This window comes from Nannobrachium achirus, assembly GCF_963921795.1.
Source record: "Nannobrachium achirus genome assembly, chromosome: 19".
Classification (NCBI taxonomy): Eukaryota; Metazoa; Chordata; class Actinopteri; order Myctophiformes; family Myctophidae; genus Nannobrachium; species Nannobrachium achirus.
In genome coordinates this window covers 26,346,426-26,362,654 of record NC_137826.1, presented here as the reverse complement: position 1 = coordinate 26,362,654, position 16,229 = coordinate 26,346,426, and the positions used below count along the sequence as shown (strand labels likewise).

At 43.6% G+C, this 16,229-nt stretch overlaps 1 protein-coding gene across 1 annotated transcript in view; it reads left to right on the top strand.

Annotated features, from left to right (window-relative positions):
* The window catches only part of uvrag (UV radiation resistance associated gene), a 123,372-nt gene that overhangs the window by 32,656 nt on the left and 74,487 nt on the right, over nucleotides 1–16,229 (top strand). Inside the window, exons 8-11 of the mRNA XM_080748904.1 lie at nucleotides 15–141; nucleotides 8,813–8,897; nucleotides 13,055–13,142; nucleotides 14,164–14,224. Coding sequence (XP_080605030.1) covers nucleotides 15–141; nucleotides 8,813–8,897; nucleotides 13,055–13,142; nucleotides 14,164–14,224 — 361 coding nt within the window. The remainder of the gene's footprint in view (nucleotides 1–14; nucleotides 142–8,812; nucleotides 8,898–13,054; nucleotides 13,143–14,163; nucleotides 14,225–16,229) is intronic.

Sequence of the window (16,229 nt, the reverse complement as noted above, 5' to 3'; positions counted from 1 at the left end):
TACTCTCTGTGCAGAAAAAGGAGAGAGAGTGCATGCAACTTCGCATTGGCGTGCTGCGCAGTGAGCTGGAGCGACAGAGGAAAGCGCTGGGAAGAGAGATAGAGCAGCGGCAGAAGGAGAGAGCGCAGCTTCAGAAGAAAGGTAAAAGCAGCTCGGCACCAGGCAGCTGGTCTTCCAAACGTGTCTGCCAAATGTCTGTTTTTAAAGCCAAAGCACATTTTATACAGTCACCTTTTGTTGTGAATTGTTCTGCTGGTGGGAGGACATTGATTGATGATATCACATGTCTGCAATACAAACAACAGTGTTTTTCTACATTAGCCTGTGGAGGAAATAAACAGCCTCTTTCTAAGCAAGATAATTAACATCATTAACCCTACTTGAGCGATAATTGATTCAGACACAAGCAGTTGAGTACATTTTAGCTTTGTCCTCACATAATTGTGTTCATTGGCTAATACATACAATATATTACCACAACTTTGGAGGTTTGCTGCCAAATTATTGCTTAACGGCTAAATCAACTGCATGTGGTATATTGGAGAAAAGGTGACGAAAGGAGTTTATTTTAGTTGGAGATAGGAGTGCCTACCTACTAAACCTTGCTCCAATTCATGGTGTTGCCAGTCGCAGCGCTGCTTAGTACAAGTCCTGCCAGGCAAGCTGGCATAACAGTCAAAACACACTGCCTAGAAAATATGTCTGCATTCTTGAGCCAAACAAATCATACTGGAATTTCTAAGAATATATATTTAAGGTATTTCTGGTTTATTAGATATTACTGTGGTGAGAGAGAGAAAACAAAGGTTAGAGGACAAACACAAGGTGGGTTGATTCAAACACACGATGTCACAGTTACAGTATGTGTGTGCCTATGGTGATATGCATAATAATGTTGTTATTAATATATGTTTGTGATATGTATATCACATAATACAGTACAATATATCATACAGGACAGAATAAAAGTGTGGCAATACATAACTACTGTAATGAGTTAAGTGAACATTAAGGCAATTTAGAGGTGTGCATAGTTGAGTGGCGTTTTCAGCACCATCTGGTGGACAACCTTTTGTCAACCTTGCTACCAACATCAAATAATGAAGGTTTTCTACTGTATAATTTATACCAGTCAAACATTTAAAACTCCCACCCCTCTAAAAATAGTGAAAATAGCCAATTTACAAGCTTGCAGCGTGTTGATATGTGATGTGTTGTGAGCTTTTATGTTGACTGTTTTTGTGTGACCTCGCCGGACAACAATGCACACAATGGGACTTAACTATCCAAGAGAGCTGCCCGGAATCTAAAAAGCATGTTCCCTGAAAACGGGCTCAAGGAAAAAAGTATACAAACGCCAAGTAGGGAAGTGAATAAAGTCTTAGTCAAGTGGTATCTTTCCCTTTATACTTCTTGTTGTAACGACACATCCTTGAAAGGATGTGACATCATGGCAGTACAGTTAAGTACAACTAAACTTGAGCTGGCAAAAAAACAACACTTCCATTCAGAGGCAGTAGACAGTCTCACAATTTGCATCTCCTTTTTTTTTGAGCAAATATTTGGTATAGGTATTTTCTTCCCCTATAGTATGTTATAAAAGCAGTATTGTCTTGCCTTATACAGTACAATACAGTGCCGTGCCATCACAAGCAGAAAACTTATGTCACTCGTCTCCTCTGAACCTGGGAGTCAAACCCCCCCAATACACACACACTTTGAGCCATTCCTGTGGTTCAACCACAATGAGCCCTAGCGCCTCTATTCTGGGCATGTCATAATAGGTGAACATTTTATAAAAATACAAGAAATGTTTGTGATAATAGAAGAACATTCCTTGAAAATAGGCCTAACATTCTGCTATTTGGCATTTAACAAAGTATATAGGGATTAAGTTGTTAGGAGGTCCTTACCAGGCCACTAAAGCAACTGTGTTTGTGCAACGGAGTCGCTCAGGTAATGCTTTGGAGTTCATAACCCCACTTGAGACTCGGGGGTTATTTGACTTCAACCCGGCACACCTAATGTCCACAGGGGAAATAAAACCCTCAGTCCAAGATGATTTTGAATATGGCTGTGAGAGACACACACAATTAAGTTAGCATGCAGGTGAACGTATATACACACACACACACACACACACTTTCAAATGACAGTCTCACATAAATTCAGTGCATACCGATATGTGCACACACAACAGTGAAGACCTGCCTTGAACCTAACTGTAACATCCATCAAGCTGTAGCACATTCTGGTCCTAGAATTATTCTCTGTACAACATGTGCTTCCTAGGGCGCTTATACAATTGCACATAAGTCAAAAGTTTAACAATAGGGAAAGGTCAAGCTGGGTTACAATTATATGATTAAACCGTAGTTTCATTGTCTCAAAACACCTTCATAGCAGAGCAAACCGGTGCCCTCCCAACAATCGCTATCCGGACTTTTATTTTTATATGTTTATTTGACAGGGACAATAGAAAAGACAATGTGTCAAGTTATAAAAACATGAAACCGTTAAATTGTATATAGGGTTTATAGCCGAGGCTAATTTGCGACCCCAGACCTTGGTCATTTTCATTGGTTTGACCGTTTCTTTGGTCATTCAGCCTAATCTAGGAGACTGAGACCTAGTTCCTATTCTTTTCAAAGCCCTGTCGTCCCACAGAGTGATCTGTCTCGGTGGCCTGGCACCAGGCCAGTTTCAGTGTTTGTCTAAAAGCTGGCCAGGCACGTCCCAGAAGGTCCTGATGTCTGCTGGGACAGAGCGAGCTGTTTGGTCAAAGGGCAGTGGCACCACACTGCACTGGGCCACCGAGGTCTGTGATGGGGAGCTGTTAATGATTGGCATGTGTATTGTTAGTGCACACACACACACACACACACACACACACACACACACACACACACACACACACACACACACACACACACACACACACACACACACACACACACACACACACACACACACACACACACACAGTGCTATAGGGGTTTTGGGAGAAGCTTTCTTTGTGTGTGGATCCTGACAAATGGGTCTTAATCCTCTGCCTCTTTGCCTGTCAGCACTGAGCCTGGAGCCAGAAGAACTGGGTGCCCTCCCCTTGCATATTCATGTCATTCGTCCACAAAGCACAGGTGCTTATTAGGAAATACACTTTTGAAGGAAAATGAATTCTTAGATTAATTCAAATTCCTTTCTCTAATTGAGCTTTTAGTACCCTGTTATTCCCCCCAGGCTCATAATCCACACGTTGAAAACCCAGAAACCATACAGTACGCCATGCGGTGTTTCTCTCTCACCGTAAAACTATTAATAGCTTTGACTATTCAACTAAAAGCACTCGTCTTTTTATTAATGAGAGGTTATTATTGCTGACAGGTGTTTACAATATTTCAGAAAGCACCTGATTCTTTGGGTTGATTATAATTGGATCTTTGCCAGGATAGCTCCGCGTGGTCCCTCTTCTAAAATGGCGCTGTGCACATTTTATCCCCTGCACAATACCCTAAATGGTCTCCTGGTGTCATGTTGTTGGCTTGTCTATCAAATATGTGCCAGCTGGATGCAGCAGGGAGGTTTTTGCCATCAATCATTTAGGTTGCTCATCAGACAGACTGCCTATAGTGCCTGCTTGGAGTAGCTTGTTTATGTATCCGTTGATTTCCTGAGATCCAGTTTCTATTATGCAGGGTTTTCATTTATGAATGAGCACGCATGCGGTTCTGTCTCTTTGACAAGCAGATAAACCATTTTTGACCTGGTGTCAGTTGGAGACCGTCAGGGTTTATTTGCTGAAATATGACAACATCCATCTCCCGCTTATCAAAGACCAGCATTGAGGCTCTGAAGTTAACTATGTACAGTAGAAGTTCATTCCTCTGCTGATGTTCCTAGAAGGCATCCTGTGTTGACTGCTATGCGGTAAAACCCTGAATGTTCGTTTAAATCTGACGGGGACCTGCGAAAAGGGTCAATTTTTACATTCTTGAGTTGAATTACCACTCAGGAGTGACAGTGTAATCTTCATTCCTTGTCACAGTGTTTAGGATCTGACAGGGTGTTCCTGTCTCTCAGACAGCCATGGTGCCCATTAAGTGATCGGTCTCTTATCACCCATAGAAAACGTGTTATTCTCAGGAAACCCTCCTCTCTGGAAACAAATGAGCCAGAAAACCCAAACATACAGTAGACTTTAGGCTTTCTGCAGGTGTGTGTGTGTGTACAGTATGTGTGTCTGCATGTGTGTTGTGCTGGGGGTGATGTCTGTTTTTACAATTTTACTACACACAGACTAATGCCCCTATACGTTTGTGTGCATGCCTGCACGTAAGTGTGTGTGTGTGTGTGTGTGCGTGTGCGTGTGTGTGTGTGTGTGCGCGTGTGTGTGCGCGCACGTGTGTGTGTGTGTGTGTGTTCCCGGCTTGACCACCCCAGATAGCGTGAACATCAAGAAGAAACGCTAAGTATCATTCTGATGACAGGTTAACAACTAGCTGCTCATGGCAGCTGATTTACAGTAATAGTAGTGAACACTTGGTGGGAGTGTGCTTTTGCGTGAGAGGAAAGAGAGCTGTAGATTTTCATTAATTGAGTAAACACACACACGCATACACAGAATCCAAGACAGACGAGCATGACGACACTGTATTTTCTCTTTTTCAATCATATAAATAAAATAAAAAACACTATTTTCACTTTCCACCCATCAGAATTAATGAGTTTGGTTTTTGGTCAAGGTCGCACTCTTTTCACAATTTCCTCACGTCTAATTTCCCCTTCCACCGTGGGCAGACGGCATAAATCAGCTCGGCAAGCACCCCTTTTATCATGGTTAATAACGGTAGTTATACTCACCCTCTGCAACACCGTCAGGTTTCCTGGCCAGTAAATGTCAGTGGTAGGCTCTACTAATGTAAAGAACAGACAGATTTTTTTGAGGAGTGTGGAGGTATTTGTCACCTTAGAAGAAAGGTCTCATACTGAAGCTATCATCATTAGAGGCTTGCTTGCCTGTCCCTCAGCTTTGACACTGCTACAGTATATGCTTCAGCTGGTTGATATGTTTAGTGAGGGCAAAAGGTAATGAGTTTGAAGGGGGACTGGGATTGTTGTCGGCTACTCTTGCTAATGAGTTACTGGGACCTGGGTGCAGGGAAAAGGTTTGGGGGAGCATGAAGGAGTCACCAGAGAAATGCCCCAGCTTCTCAAAGGTTCTTTTACTGCCTGCCTCACTGCATCTTTCTCTGGGTCTTCCTTGAACTGTCCGTCAGCTTTTAGTGCTAGCTTCCCCACTGACTCTGTGTCTGCCAAGCCACCCACATATCTGGGCTTGAGCATATTTGATAAAGACACGTCTATTCTATTGGGTCGTTTAGCTGGATAGAACTGACATTCCATCCTTTCTTCTCCCACACAGTGTTAAGAATGGTTTACTTCAGGCTTACACAGAACAGGTTGGAGAGAACTTCACATAGCCACTAAAAAGAATATTAATGCCCCATAGCACACATGAGCTCAATTTCCCCTGGCGTTTTGTGTAAATAATTGTGTAATTAAAGGACCATTTCGCTCTAAATACTGTAAATGTACTGACATGAATGGAATCCAATGGTATCCTTGAAAATCTAACTACGGTATGCTTTTGAAAAATGTTCGGCTGTAAGGTCAACTATTTCACTACAGTCTTTTGTTCGATTGTGTTTGATTATACTGTTATACTTTGTTTTGACTTGAATACACTCATTTAGAAGTTATATTGTCGTAGACATATCCCTAAATATCTTCTAAACGTTACAGTCTTTGTTTTTGATAATTTCACAAAGCTGTGTTTAAGTTCAAATGCGTGATGGATGTGACAAATTTAAACTCATTAACTGACGATCACTCATTCAAAGAAAAAAAAAAGACTGTTTACATTTTTGGGTTAGAACATGTGTGAGACAAATAAATAACAATACATAAATAAATTGGCTCGTTTGACAGTGAAAAGCAGCTTTGAAGTTTGTATACAGTATGGAAGGTTTTTTGTGGTGAATGAATGGGTTCTTGTGAAAAACAAAATCCCTTCAACGATATTTGGTAGTTTTAGGGGTCATTCTGTGTGAAACGCTTCTGTTATATTGGACTGGTAATAAAGTTGCAGTGAGCAAATATGAAATTTTTACAACAGCATCAGTAACAAAATAGTAACAATCTTGTTCTTTGCAGTCAGTTAACCTTTCCATGTTCCACTTCTAGATTGAACTCAAGTCCAGTACAGTATTTGCATGGTCCTCATAAAATGTACAACCACCCTGATCTTTTGTCATTATGTAGTACAAGGGGGGAAATCCTGCTAAGGCAAACGCCGATAAAGCAAACACATTGCAAGCGGTGCCCGGGTCTCCTACCGTAGTGATGAATAAAGAATATTGAGCAATACAATGGTTATATGTCACAGTTATTGTCCACGACATTGCAAGCGGCGCGAAGGCCAGCGGACCTGCGGGCCAGCGCCCGCCGCGCAAGTTTCAAAGCCGTGGTGAATGCAATCGTTATATTTATAGCGCACGATAAACGCATGAATGGGATCATGAAACGCGATGCAGGTGAGCTCACATTTCACCATAACAAAAGGAGGTTTAGTAGTACATTAGTTTGCCTTATCAGCGTTTGCCTTATCGGCGTTTGGCTTATCAGGACGTGCCCGTACAAGGTGACTGGTCTGTGTCTGTGTGGGTCTCTCCCTGAGCATGAGCCGCTTGATTGATTGATTGATGAATTTATTTGAAGTTTGCAATAGAAAAAAAGTACAGTTTCATGACAGTACAAATCACTGGTACAAGGTCAACTAAAAGGAGATCCTAGAAAGCCGAAGCTTATTTCCACAGGAACCACACTTTAAGTATCTCATATAACATTGAAAGACAGACGGATAGAACATAGTACTTTATCTAGGATAATATCAGTTTCAAAAGCATAACATCAAATACAAAGGCAGAAAAAAAGGGTGGGGGGAGCATGGGGGCTTAGTCTATTTACAAGTCACAGGTGGCAGCCGCCTGAAGGTGACTTTTCATACCAATTTTGAAGGAGGCTAGGGATTTGCTCTCCTTTAAGGCTTGTGGAAGGGCGTTCCACATGGTATAGCAGGATAACGAGTTAGAGCCTTGTTTAGTGTTGAATCTACGTTGATGATGATTAGTGGAGCTGCCTCTGGTGTTGTGATCGTGAACATCCTTGACCTTTAAGAAGTAGTTTGTCAGGTACATGGGTATCTTGGAGGTGTAGTGTATCTTGTACACCAGGCCCATTGCAAGATGCTGTACTCTGTCAGCTACTTTGAGCCACCCCACGCTTTCGTGGTGATGATCGGTAAGGTGGGTCTGAGGAGGAAGACCAAGCACAACCCTAATTAGTTTGTTCTGGGCTGTTTGGAGCTTTAATTTTAAGGCAGCTGGGGCGTCGCGATACCAGACAAGGACTCCGTAATCAATGAGGGGCCCAATAAGAGCACCTGCTCCTAGTGTCTATCGAGACACTAGGTCTTTCCGCAACAACTCTGGGGAGCATCACAGTAATAATAACCCATTTAAAGTTTGAAATCTATACACACATTTGTCCACATGCTCTCCTGCTCGTTCACACACTCATACATACCCAGGCGCATGCATGCACAGACACGCATGCACACACACACACACACACACACACACACACACACACACACACACACACACACACACACACACACACACACACACACACACACATGCTGTTTTTACACTGCTGCGGTATGTTAGCCTGCTGGCCCATGCCTTCATACACACTGGAATGAGTTACAGGTAGGAGGATGAAAGGATGAAAAGATAGATGGATTGAGCAGAGCTGGGCATTACATGAAAGCGAGTGTATATCCCGGCTCCACGCAGGTGGTATCGAACTGCGTTTTCAAGTCGGCACTTAAAACCCTGTGATGGTCTCCCTTATCGCTCCTTGACACTATCAGTCTCCTTGGCTAATCTGATGGAAATACCCCTACTGTGAGCTTCGCTACTTTCTCCTCCATCTGTTTCCCGCACACCCGCATTCTACGGTAGGACACCCGTCTGAGCAGAATGGCTCTGAGGGGAAGCACGTGGTGCAAGGTTAGGGTTGAGAGTGAGACAGATTTATATTTAATTGCTCACTGAAAATGGAAGATCTACAAGCTCACATTGTCAGCTTGAAGTCGGATCTGCTGTAGATCTGCTGTGTTCGGTGTGCGAAACAAAGTACAGCGAGCCCTTTAGCGATCTAGAGAGCTCCAGCACATACAGTAGCTGGTGTGACTACACTATCTGCATAAGTTGAGTTGAAGATGCTCTCACTCGGATCTAAAAGAAGTAAGCCCTTCCTAAGATGTTGCACCTTGTTTCAATAGTCAGTGAAATATTATGTTGCTATTATAAGCTGTCCTTGTTCCGTGTTTATGGCAGGGTTTATCTGGATATTATCTCAAGTCCGTGTTGTGGTTACTTAACATGCACAAGCTGTGTCATCTCTTGATCCTTATCTAGCTGATTCTATTTATTTTCCTTACTCTGTATTTACATAGTCTGACAAATCCTGTAATCATCATACACATGTTGTGTGGTTTTATGTGGTGTCAAGAGGAAATGGCTTTGGCCTGATCAAAAGAACTATTTGATGTTGCTGAAGTTTAATAGCGGCTGGCAGTGGACCAACAACAGGCCCACCCACCTGTGCAAATTTACCAGAACAGAACGCACCTGGTAATTTGCTCTCTCTCTCCCCCTCTCTCTATCTTTCTCTCGGTCTCCCTCAGAGGAAGCGTTCTCCACTCAGCACCAAAATCTGAAGGAGGAGAAAGAGTCCTTAACCAAGCAGCAGAAAGAATGTACTGCCAAGAGGTATGTGTGAACCTACAATTAAGTATGTCTTTATCTCCACACACGCACGCACACACACACACACACACACACACACACACACACACACACACACACACACACACACACACACACACACACACACACACACACACACACACACACACACACACACACACACACACACACACACAGTATGCACATCCTTTTCTGTTACTTATCCGTCCCCATCTGCTTGAAATTATCCAGGCCTCATACAAAGATGTGCGCCAATGTGCTGGTCAGTTGTTCCGAACACTGAGAAGATTGCTACCCCCTCACCCCCCCAAGAGTGGGATGTTGTTGAGGCTGGCGCGGCCTGTTTGTATGCACATTGTGTTAAAGGCCCATGTCTGATTGTGTTTGCCTTGGCCCGGTGGTAGAGGCACGTGGTGGGCATTGACCCTGCATATACGCCATTTGTTTGTCTGAGGTGTACCTTGCAGCCACAGATGCTAAGCCAGAGCCTACAGAAGAACAGCAAGGAGCCAAAGAACAGGCCAGTAACAGGAAATTAACACTGACACTCACACGTCTGTCGAATGTCCATTCTGTGACAAGTACCTTCTGTGGCAATGTCTATTTCGTTTCGATTTGATTTCTTTAGAAAGGTGCATTTATTTTAGTTTATTTAAAGAGGGAAGGGTTTTACTGTGACTGCATGCTCATTTCATCTCGGATCTGTTCTACATAAACACAAGATTTACATGTGTATGTATTCACATCTGGGAGCTGCCCAGTTCGACCAGAAGACTGGCCACTGAGCCACTCTGCTGGAGCCATAGGGGCCTTTAAGTGCCTTCCTGAAAGGTTTAGAGTAGACGTTGAGGGAGGGGTGAGCGTTACTCATCCACTTTCTCTGTCCAGATTCCAGCCTTTTTGACACAATAAAGGGGATGAAAGAAGGAAAACATGCTTGTGAGATAGATTCTCAGATCAAACCTAAGAAGAATGGCAGTGGCAAACATTTCTTTGGGTATTTTAGTTTAGGCAAGCACTTGCGAAGGGCTTTGCGTCTTAGCTTAACCAGCCAGATAAGGTAAACCCTTCCAAAGAGAGATGGCCATTTTCTAGAAAGGGTCAGATCAAACCGTCAACATGCACTAATCTTTGTCTTTTCTTTTAACTTGTACAAAGCAGCCGCAGTCTGGGGAATGGTAATAATGAGTGCCCTGCCGACCACAAGTAAAGCCAGATAGGAAATCCAAGTGAAAGGCGAGGAGCTGGGAGGGAAGAACGCATCACGTTCAATAAGGATTCTCTCCACCAAAAGCCTTTTCATGTGTGTGAAATTATCGGTTATTACCCACACTGCTCCCCAAGCAGTGGTTTGTTTAAGTACTGAACGAGGGCACTCTCTTGAGGGGAACACACACACTAAAGCCTGCCCTGAGATATACTTTGTTGGACACGGGTGCCTTGCACTGAAAATAGTGATTTTTTTTTACAAGCTCAACACATTGCGTTGCGAGCTTGAAGATCAGCGTTGACAAAGTATAAATCAGCACACAAAACCACTTATAAATCAGGCTTAAGAGTTGAACAAAGTTGGACCACTTGTTGGACCACTGGATTATGCAATTATTTAAGAGTATAGAAATCTGTAAGATTTTGGAAAACTAACAATCCATAGTGTTTTAAATCAAATCAATAGGGTTTTGCAAGCAAGACAGTTTTCTCTGTATCTCAGCAACAACAGTCATGTATTATTTGGAGAGGTAAGGAATCCCATGTTTTATGTTGGCGTTTGAATAGCAGCAGTTTTCACACTGGCCAGTCTCTGTTTTATTTAAAGATGTTTTTCAGCCGGTTTGATTGTTTTGAAACGCACGGAATGCTTTATTCCTGTATACTGCACAGCTGTAACCTACCAAATCATTGACATGAATTTCACATGACGTTAATACTGTTCCACAATGTGAAGGAAAACGCTGGGGACAGATTTCTTTACTGAATGTACTGTATCTGTGTTTAATATTGTGCAGACTTGAGACATTGATTATCCTCCATTTGATGCTATTGAACCAGACAACAGACTTCCAAAAGTGATCCCCCATGTGCATGAGGCTTAATATTTATTTAATATTTGTATATATATATATTTTTTTACTTTAGAAAATAAAAACAATTCTGATTTCACAGCATTAATAAAAAGATACTTAACTTCATAAAGGTGAAAGTAGTCTTTATTAGAGTATAGTTGTGGACTCATTTTGTAATCGTACACAAACCACGGTGAGAAGAAATCGTTAGAAGACATTTTTAGTTTTATGCCAGCATTCTTTTTCATTTAAAACGGCTACAGTAACTAATACGACACCCTGACATGACTCATGCTCCTGCTCATTTCTCAACACTGATGCTAAAGCTGTGGGGCATTCAAAACGATCCTGAGGAATTCAAAATAGGCCTGCGTTTGCCACTACATAAACAATGTTAAGAACACAAGACCAGAGCACCTGGAACAACATCACAACAAGTGATGGCAATATGACAAATATGTTACTATTATTGTGCTAATTTAAAAAGTGTCATATTCTGTCACTCTCTGATCCCTAAACCGGACTTACTTGCTTATGGTTGTCCATTGAACTACAATAATCCAATCCTGGAAGCCCAAGTTTTATTGCAGGTGGGTCATGTGATAGTGGTGGCATCCAGGGATGTTTTTCTCTCTCTTCTTTCGTCTGCTCCTCCAGACTGTGGGTCCCATCTATGCAGCACTGCTGTCAGATGTCTCTGTCTGCAACAGCATCCTCCAGCCATATAACACTATATGGGCAGTTGATATTTGGGGCATCCTGATGATATGCCCAAGCCAGCATAACTGATGTCTGTGTGTGTGATCATGCAGTTGGTTCTTTGCAGGTTTTTCAGTATGAGGCACATGATCATACCAGGTGAATCCCAGGATGCCCTTTTACGGAAGCATTCTAGTGACTGGATTAGTTGGCTGAAGGTGACCCAGGCTTCACAGCCGGTGATGCAGACGGATTGCTAGACGGCAATTCTGGTGTGCAGAAGTAATTTCTTCTTCTGAAAGACCAAGTCGTCCAAAAGGCTGCAGATGCTTGCTTGATCCAGTTTTGGATTTCATGGCCAGCATCCTCTGAGAGAATGCTGGCCAGGATATTTGAGTGATGGAACAATTGCGAGTTGTCTGTGGTCTATAGTGAGGACATGCAGCAGGGTGGGTGGGGTTCTGGTGTTGACAGACAGTCCCATCATGCTGTAGGCTCTGACAACCACTGCATGGATGGATTGGGGGTCCCGTGGGGAATGAGCAACAAGAGCATAGTCATCTGCATGAATGGAAACCACTTTTAACATGAGGAGGCTCGGAGTCAATTACCAGTCTGAAATCCACCGCAAGACACACAGCGCAGGTGCCAGCACAGACCCCTGTTTTACCCCTGTGCACGTACAGTTGTGTTCATTCTGACGTTTTACCACAGTAGCATTGGACATTAAGAAGCATTTAAAGCAGACATTATTCCAGCCGTCTCCACTTCTCACCTTGTCAGGTCGCGGGATGTCAGCCAGCCAACTAGCAGGGTTAAGGCAACCTGACCCGGTGATTTGGAAGTGTCCCACTGGGATGTGTAGTGGTTGGTAATTTGGGAGTCATGATAATTGAGTTGGTGTTACAATTAGAGTAGTGATGACTCAGCGCTTGGGATGATTAACTCTCTCATTCAAGCAAGGCTTAGGTAAACAAGCTGGCTAGCCTACTCCTGGTTGCTGTGATGTCACCCCTCATTACACTGCACACATTGCTCCTCTCTCTCTTTGTCTCGCTCTCTCTTGCTCTCTCTCTTGATTCCAGCTCAAACTTTCAGCCCCTTCTCTCATTTACAGTACTTATACTTATACTGTATACTTAAGCCTACTTGAGCCTTTCTCTAGCGTTAACTCTGGAGTCACCTCCACCACTGATTTCCTCACTCTGCCCTACTGGCCCAGACTTACTTTCTCCTTCCTATGCTGTACATGTGTGGTCTCCTCCTTTTGATAAGCCTCTCTAGCCTTGCCTCTCTGCATACTCCACTTCTTGACTATAGCTTTTCTCTCAGTCAGTTTGACCGTTTTGTAAAGTTACTTCAACCATGTCGTTTGTGTGTCTGTCCTCATCTCTCCAGAGAGCAGTTCCTGAAGTCCAACGCCCAGCTCACCTTCCGCTGTCGCCAGCTCCTGTCGGAGCTCTCGTACATCTACCCCATTGACATTGTGAGTTGGAACGCACCCACACACACCACAATAATGCCGGGCACATATCTTAAAAAGTTATGGCAATTCATTCCTCCCACTGCTTGCCACTGCCGTTGTACTCCTCCCGTTCAACATTTCCCCCCGACAGGCGCCACCCCAGCCCGTAGAAGATCACCCGATCCTCTCCCAGCTTCCTTCCATGAACAGCAAATTGTGTTTTTATAGATGCCCAGAATGTCTGAGGTACCACGGTCGGTGTATTCAAACGCCTAGTCTCTGTTGTGGTGTGGAGATAATGTACCCCTGCGCCACCCAAGTGCCCTCACCCGATTTGCTTTGTAAAGACTTAAGCCCCTATCATAGTAGGCACCGCGGTGATAAGCTATCCACCGTGGTGTAGTCTTTTTAAGTCATAAAACTACAACATTACGTCATTACAGTACTTGCGGTGAAGCTATCCACCGCGAACCCCGACACATCTCTCTGTTTTTACTATCAGACAGATCGGCCCATCACCCCGTTCCCTGATTGGTCGATCTAGACCAGTCAGTCACAGTGATAGGACTTCACCGTGAGTGACTATGATGGCCTCAACTTGTTTTCTCACTTTAGGTGGATAGCTTATCACCTAAAATTTGCGGTGAATAGCTCTTCACCCTGGACTCTGATAGAGGCTCTATACTGTACTGTACAAGTACATGTTTGGCAGATGTCACATTTTATGAATTGCCCAAATCAAGGTGCATATGTCCTATTTTAATTTAATGTTATGACTTCATGTTCTACTTTGATGCTTGATAATAGCTTCCAGCTTTAAAAACTATTTGTTGCCGATAAACTGTTTTAATTACTTTGTTGCCGATAATGTGGGATAAAGGGAATGCAGTTACTTAAAAGTGGTCTACAGTGAGTACAGTAGCTATCAGTGCTGAACTGAAGCCAGGGTTTCGCCATGGGGAGTTAGTCTCACTTGTCTGCTTCTTTGATGTCTGGGCCATTTTTAAAAAAAATATATAAAACCTTTTACTCAACTCTCCAGGTTAATCAGTCTGATTATGTCATCTGTGGAGTCAAGCTGCCTAATTCGGAGGACTTCCAAGGTAAGAGGTGTGTGTGTGTGTGTGTGTGTGTGTGTGTGTGTGTGTGTGTGTGTGTGTGTGTGTGTGTGTGTGTGTGTGTGTGTGTGTGTGTGTGTGTGTGTGTGTGTGTGTGTGTGTGTGTGTGTGTGTGTGTGTGTGTGTGTGTGTGTGTGTCAGGATTATAGGAAAAAATAAGGCAAATTTACTTTGTTGCGCAACAAATGTCGGTCAAAAACAATGACTTATTTCCAACTGAAAAATGCTGTTCACAGCTAAACACACAGATATAGACATGGATGGACATGGCCGTCTGTCCTGATGGAGATAATAACTATTCAGCAGTTAATAATAAAATATATAATTTATCTTTTTGATCAAGTGTTTCTTCTTTTTACCTGACTGTGAAGGCATAACACATGTGGAGTAAAACGCAATCTCTCCCACTTCCACTCTTTGCTGAACAGGCACCCCAACCTACCCTAGTCATTAGTGTAAGGCTTATACTAATGACTACTCCCGGTGTAAGCGATAGAGATCACCCTCCCCTGCTGGCCTTCCACTGCGAACACAGCTAATTGTGTGTTTGTTGAAATGCCCGGGCAAGGCACTGTAGGGGAATCAAACCCCAGTCGCCACGGTGGTGGCAGTAACTTTACCCTTGCGATACCCGGACACCCCGATAACTCAAAACTACCATTGTATTGTCAGCCTTGCTGTAAGGAATGGGTTGACCACCCACCCACTGTCCTTCGGCCAGCCTTGCTGTAGAAACGATCTGCCCACAATAAACGCTGTTACGTCCTCCTCGTGTAGGATATCTAGGGTGAGTCAACCACTGCTGAGCTCCAATCTAAATACTGTTCCATGACGAAGACACTGTTTGACACATGCATCCTTGTAATGAGGGCAGCCAGAGAGGATGAGATAGCTGTGTGTGTGTGTGTGTGTGTGTGTGTGTGTGTGTGTGTGTGTGTGTGTGTGTGTGTGTGTGTGTGTGTGTGTGTGTGTGTGTGTGTGTGTGTGTGTGTGTGTGTGTGTGTGTGTGTGTGTGTGTGTGTGTGTGTGTGTGTGTGTGTGTGTGTGTGTGTGTGTGTGCGTGTGTGCGCGCGCGCGCGTGTGTGTGTATATGCCAGATTAAGTACCCTGATAGAGTTAAAGGCAACACACTGGAGAAGGTTTTAACATAGTCCTTCCACAACCTCTTCTGTATGAAAGCTGACAACATTGAGCCCCTTAAATTGCTGCCCACCAGCCAAGAATGCAGGAATTACTTCCTATGCATTTAAACACCGAACAGTTGCACGGTACAAAACCCGTCTTGGACTCTTGGCAACAGTAGCTTTGTTGTTTTACTTGGGGATCATGTGCCTTGCACAAGGGCACGTTTATAGCAGCTGTAGAGGTGGAGCTTTGAAGCATTTCTAGCCATGAAGCTACTACTGCCTCTTGAGCAAAAAACAGTTGGTGCAAGGCGTCAGTGAAATACTGTATTAAAAAAAGTATTGGTTTAACTGGCTATGATTGCCTGAATGACAATCGGCATCATGTTTGCAAGGAGGATTGCAGGATGTTGCATTTAGGATGCCGCTTTTATTTATTTTTTACTGCATACAGACTCAGGACATGAAACCATGACATCCCTAACACTCCTTAACGCTGACCCACTTGTGGTCTACTACTGTATACCATGCATTCTTGAGCTCCCCTTCCTCACAGGTGGTTGGACGAGGAAGCCCGCACACCCCCGCCCCCTCTCCAGTCCATAAATTCAGGATACTACTCCTGTGTTCAATCACTCCCTGCAGGCCACCTGCTAACATCCTTTAGACTACTAGAGCATAGAAGTACAGTGTGTATATGCCCTTCTCCTCCTCCTCCCGCCTGTCTCTTGGCCCCTGCGCTTCCAGCCCAGTGTAGGTGGACACCTACCGGTGAGTGGATAAACCACCAACATGTGGTGTGGCAGCAGATAAAACACTTGTTCAGATAATCAGACTGTCCTGTGTTTAGTCGATTTGGAGGTCTG